The following is a 4,763-nucleotide window of genomic DNA, read 5'->3' as shown; positions in this document are numbered from 1 at the left end:
ATTTGATAGACATAATACCTAAGTCCATCAGAAAGATCCAATCTTTAGAAAACCTTTTTCTTAATTTGAACAATTTCACTTTTTGGTTTTGCTGGAGGGATTAGATATGTTAGAGATAATAATTAGTTCGATAGATCTCCTGCGACACCAAGTAGGTGCAATATGATATAATACAATTTGTTAAAAATTATAATCATTCATGTAATATAAATATAAACAAATTTGAAAATTAAATTATATAAAACTAATATAAACATCTTAAATATATTTAATAAAAATATTAGAAGAGATAACACAATATAATTAATATAATAGATTAATAATATCATTGTAAATTCATTATTAACTATATTATAATTAATATTTATATTAAAATTAGTTATATTAAAAAGGAACAATGCCCACTTATCCATGGAACCGCAGCCTTATTCTTCCGGTCGTTTGTTATAAAAAGATATTTACGCACTACTTCAATACAATCTTCAAGACTCGTATTGCTCCAATTCCCCAGTTCCAACCATGAACAACAACATGTCTGGCCTCTGCTCACAACAAGATGCTTCGGAGCAATCTGATATGGAGATGCTCATCCAAATGGGCGATTTCGAGCGGGCGTTAGAGCTCTGCAACCAGAGTCTCCAGATCCATCCCGACCATGCCTTGGCCACCCACCTAAAAGACAGCGCTCTCAGAAGCTATGACCAGGCATGCCATCTTCTGCAAATAGCCGTCGAGGCTTGCCCCGCCCAAGCACATATTGAAGATGCTCTGCGACAGTCCAAGGCCGCTTATGTAGGCAGGGAGTACAACATTTCGGAGATCTTGCTCGGAGTGCAGCCGCCTCCAGAGATTGAGGAGTTCATTGGGGATGTCGAGATCAACAAGATCAACAAGATCAGGGGTCGAGGGCTCTTCGCAACGAAAGACATTAGCGTCGGTGAGCTGTTATTAGTGAGCAACGCAGCTGTCATTGTCAATCGCGTGCTTAAGCCTCTCAAGATTCATATTCAGAGTCACGAAATAAAGGGCTCTTTGCAGGAAGATCTTGTACACGCCGTTTTGGATGCTGCCAAGAAATCGCGGAAACTGAGCCAACAGCTTTATGAACTGGACGACGGTTCTTTACAAGTTCGTTCTTCATTGCCGGCCATTGATTTGTTTCATACGAATTGCCAAGAAAGAACAGTGGTGCTGGTAGAATTCATGGAGCAGGGGATCCGAGACATTGTTTCCCGAAACTCTTTCGGTGTGGAATACAGGAAATTTATGGAGGAGCGCCCAGAAGACGCAGAGATGTTGGGTTTTAGCGGGTTGTGGCTGCTGCCGTCATTTATCAATCACTCGTGCCTTCCCAACGCGACCAGACTTCATGTAGGGAAAACAATGTTCTTACATGCGGCAAAACCAATCAAGAAAAGAGAAGAGATCACCATCTCTTACTTCGACGCTTTGCTTCCCCAATCAAGAAGAGAGAAGATTTGTGGGTCCTGGGGTTTTGAGTGCAAGTGCAGACGTTGTGGTCTGGAGAAGTCTCTCAGCACTGCTCTGGAGAGCTTGAATGCACAGTTTGAGTCTTTGCGCCATGACGCGCTACAGGAAACCAACGCCACAATGTCTGCAGGACAAGACTTTCCTAGAGAGCTTCCCAAATGTGCAGAATTCGTCCAGGTCTTTGAAAAAATGGAGCAAGTACTGGCAAAGTACCCTAGAATGAAGGAAGAAGAAAAGAGTTGGGTTCGGGCGTCCTATGTGACTGCATATTGGGCCGGAATGCAATCGTACAATATATCTTCCGTGGATCCCATTGTGTCCAGGGATGAAATACTGAATGCCGTTGTAACAACCGTGCCAGGGGAGGTTCGAACCCTTGCTATGGTGGACCAAATGTTTGAAGAGCTAAAGCAACAGATTGGCAATGAAGGGTCGGCTGTAGAGAAGTTTTTAGCCCAAGCTACAGATGTTTGTGTGAGAGTGTTTGGGACACACAATGAACAATTTATTGGGGCCCTCATTTCACGCCGTGTGCAAAGTGTACAATCTTGTAGTGATGTTTGAGCTGCTAGATTCTTGGATTTTTTGAAGTGTTTTTGGTAGCTTCTAGATTCTTGGATTTCCCCATGAAATTAGAATTTTATGATTACCAATCTGTCTTTCCCTTAAAGTTTTTGAATGGAGCAGGCCTTTCATGGCACGACTTGTTGAGGTCTTATGAGCATTACAGGGTTCAAAAATACTAAACATGAAAACGTTTTGTTTCTGGGTCTATACCAGCAATCTCATTCATTGTTTGGTTTCAGGAGTGATATCTTGTAATTTATTTGATCTTGGTTTGTTTGGTTTGTTTGTCCTTCATTTTGCACAGATAAAGAATGGCTACCATAATTTGTTTGATATCGTGTCTGTTTCATTTAGTTATACAGTTATGTGCTATTAGTTTTTATTGTTAATTTATAATGAAATGAACTTTTCTGTATATGCGTTTGTTTGAAAACTAATGATAAATTTGCACTATCATCATCATCATATTGATGGGTGTTTTTATTCAACATATTTCTTAATTTATTTATTTGTTTCTATATTAATTATATTTCAAATCTCAAAAACCTGTAAAGACACACAATGCATTGAGAACAATCTTATTTATTATTTCGTACATTTCTCTTGGATAGATGACTACTAGAAAAATAATCAAAAGAGACATATCATCTTAAATTTCATTAAAGAAATGAAAAAACTTCATAAGAAAAGATAGACATAATTACAAAGAAATTTCATTTGATCAATTAAATAAAGAAAAGAGACTTCACATAATTACAAAGATATAAATAAAGACAAAGGAGAATTCATCAATAAAGGCAAAGAACCAAAGTAGATGATAGCATTATCCCATTAAAATAGAGGAGGGAAGTCACCAAAAGAATTTTCTATAACAACTAAGAGATTTCCGTCCACATGGACCAATTGAATTTTATAAACAACCATCTAATCCTGAGCATAATCCATACAACCCTTTACAAAATAAATAACATCCCATGAAGATTGATTTGAGTTATCTAGCTAATGTAAATTCTTAATCTAATTCATGATCTTTCCTTGATGACATTAGGGTTTTGATCCAAATCCCTTTAATTTGGTGTATAAGATTCAATAAAGTTGTGTTCTCAAAGGTACAATTCAATTAGACCAATATTGTTACACCATTAGTTGGTGTCATTGATAGCTAGCTAGTTTAAAATTTTGCATAATTTACAATCCTTCACTGATAACATAAGGGGTTTAATCCAAACTAGTAGGTTGAAATTTAAATTTGAGTAAAATATAGGTAAAACATATTATTTCATAGATATCAGAGAGGACCTATTTTGTTTTAAATTTTCAGACTTCCTTTTAAAAAAATCATTTTCTTTTATAGAGTTTATGCTTCTTTCAAAGGTGCAAATGTATGCATTCTTAAAATAATAATCATAGTTTTCAAAAGAGTTTGGACTCTCTAGATTCTTATTAGGTTGTTCATCTCTCTCAAATTTAAAATTTAAGATGATAAAAGCACCTACCCCTTTTGATTAGTTCTCTTTTAGTCATCCATCCAAGTGAAATGTAAGATGAATAATCTTGCATCAATATGATCACGGTGATAATAGTATAAATTTGGGTGTCATCAAATTAAAAAAAAAAAAAAAAAAAAACTTAGATGAGAATATATACAAAAGATAGTATAATTTTAAAAGGGGATGATTGCATAAATTGATGTTTCTCTATAGCCAAATAATACATTTTGTAGGGAAAATAAATCTCATAAAAGCATTACTAAAAAGAATGATAAAGAAAATTAAATATGTTTGTTTGTAAGTGTGTGCAAAAGATAAGGTAAATAATGCACGGGAAATCAAATACCATATAGTGGATGCCACTCACATTTAATAATTTTTATCTATTAGAAACATGAACATATTAAAAAATAATATTGTCAAAATTATAATACTTTTATTATAAAATACTATAATTTGCATATATTTATAATCATTTCTAATATTATATTAATAATTTAAATTAATAAAATAATACCTAATTCTTAAAATATTTATAATTTTTAATTAAATAAGATTATATTTGAAAATATCATACTGAATAAATAACAATTTACCTAAAGAATGTCCTTACATGCCACAAACCTACTATCACCATACTTTTGCTAAACCTACATTGCACCCAATTTGCAAGATTTAAACTTAGTGAATGCTTGTTCACGCGCACTTCGGACAAGTCTTCTCCAAGTCGAATCAGAATTAAAAACGCTTTCTGACACAAATTCACCAATTATGCCAATCATTTGCAAAGACCTATACAGAAATCTCATCTCTTCGCTGGAAACTGCTTTAATATGTTAACAGGAGACATAAAACCTATCGCATCCCCAAAAGCTACTAAACTGCTAACTAGAAGGAGCTAGTAAAAGGGGTCGCTACTGCAAGCATAAAGGGGACCTCCTCCTCCTCTGGTAGAAAGATTTCACACAGGGCCCGCGCCTTCATTATCTGCTCTAAATCTGTAGTAGCCATGGGGAATCGATTGTAAGGAGAATGATCTTGTTTATCAGATCCATTTTCACCTGATTCATTTTATCATTCACATTGTAACGTTCACATTGTAACGAAATGAAGAGTCTGGGAAGACAAACAATTATGTGACTGTTGGGCTTCATATACCTAACAACTTCCACTGAAACAAACGTAATGAACTCAGCAATTGAACTCAGCAATTGA

General features: G+C 35.0%; 1 protein-coding gene across 1 annotated transcript; it reads left to right on the top strand.

Moving 5' to 3' along the window:
• Positions 1-519: 519 nt before the first annotated feature.
• On the top strand, positions 520-2,055 carry LOC131045804 (methyltransferase FGSG_00040-like). The gene has a single exon (XM_057979464.2). It carries the CDS (start codon positions 520-522, stop codon positions 2,053-2,055), a length of 1,536 nt encoding a protein of 511 aa, XP_057835447.2.
• The last annotated feature ends 2,708 nt before the right edge of the window (positions 2,056-4,763 follow it).

Source organism: Cryptomeria japonica, chromosome 5 (genome assembly GCF_030272615.1).
Source record: "Cryptomeria japonica chromosome 5, Sugi_1.0, whole genome shotgun sequence".
NCBI lineage: Eukaryota > Viridiplantae > Streptophyta > Pinopsida > Cupressales > Cupressaceae > Cryptomeria > Cryptomeria japonica.
Note: the sequence above shows the minus strand (reverse complement) of the source record. Positions and strands in the feature narration are given on the sequence as shown.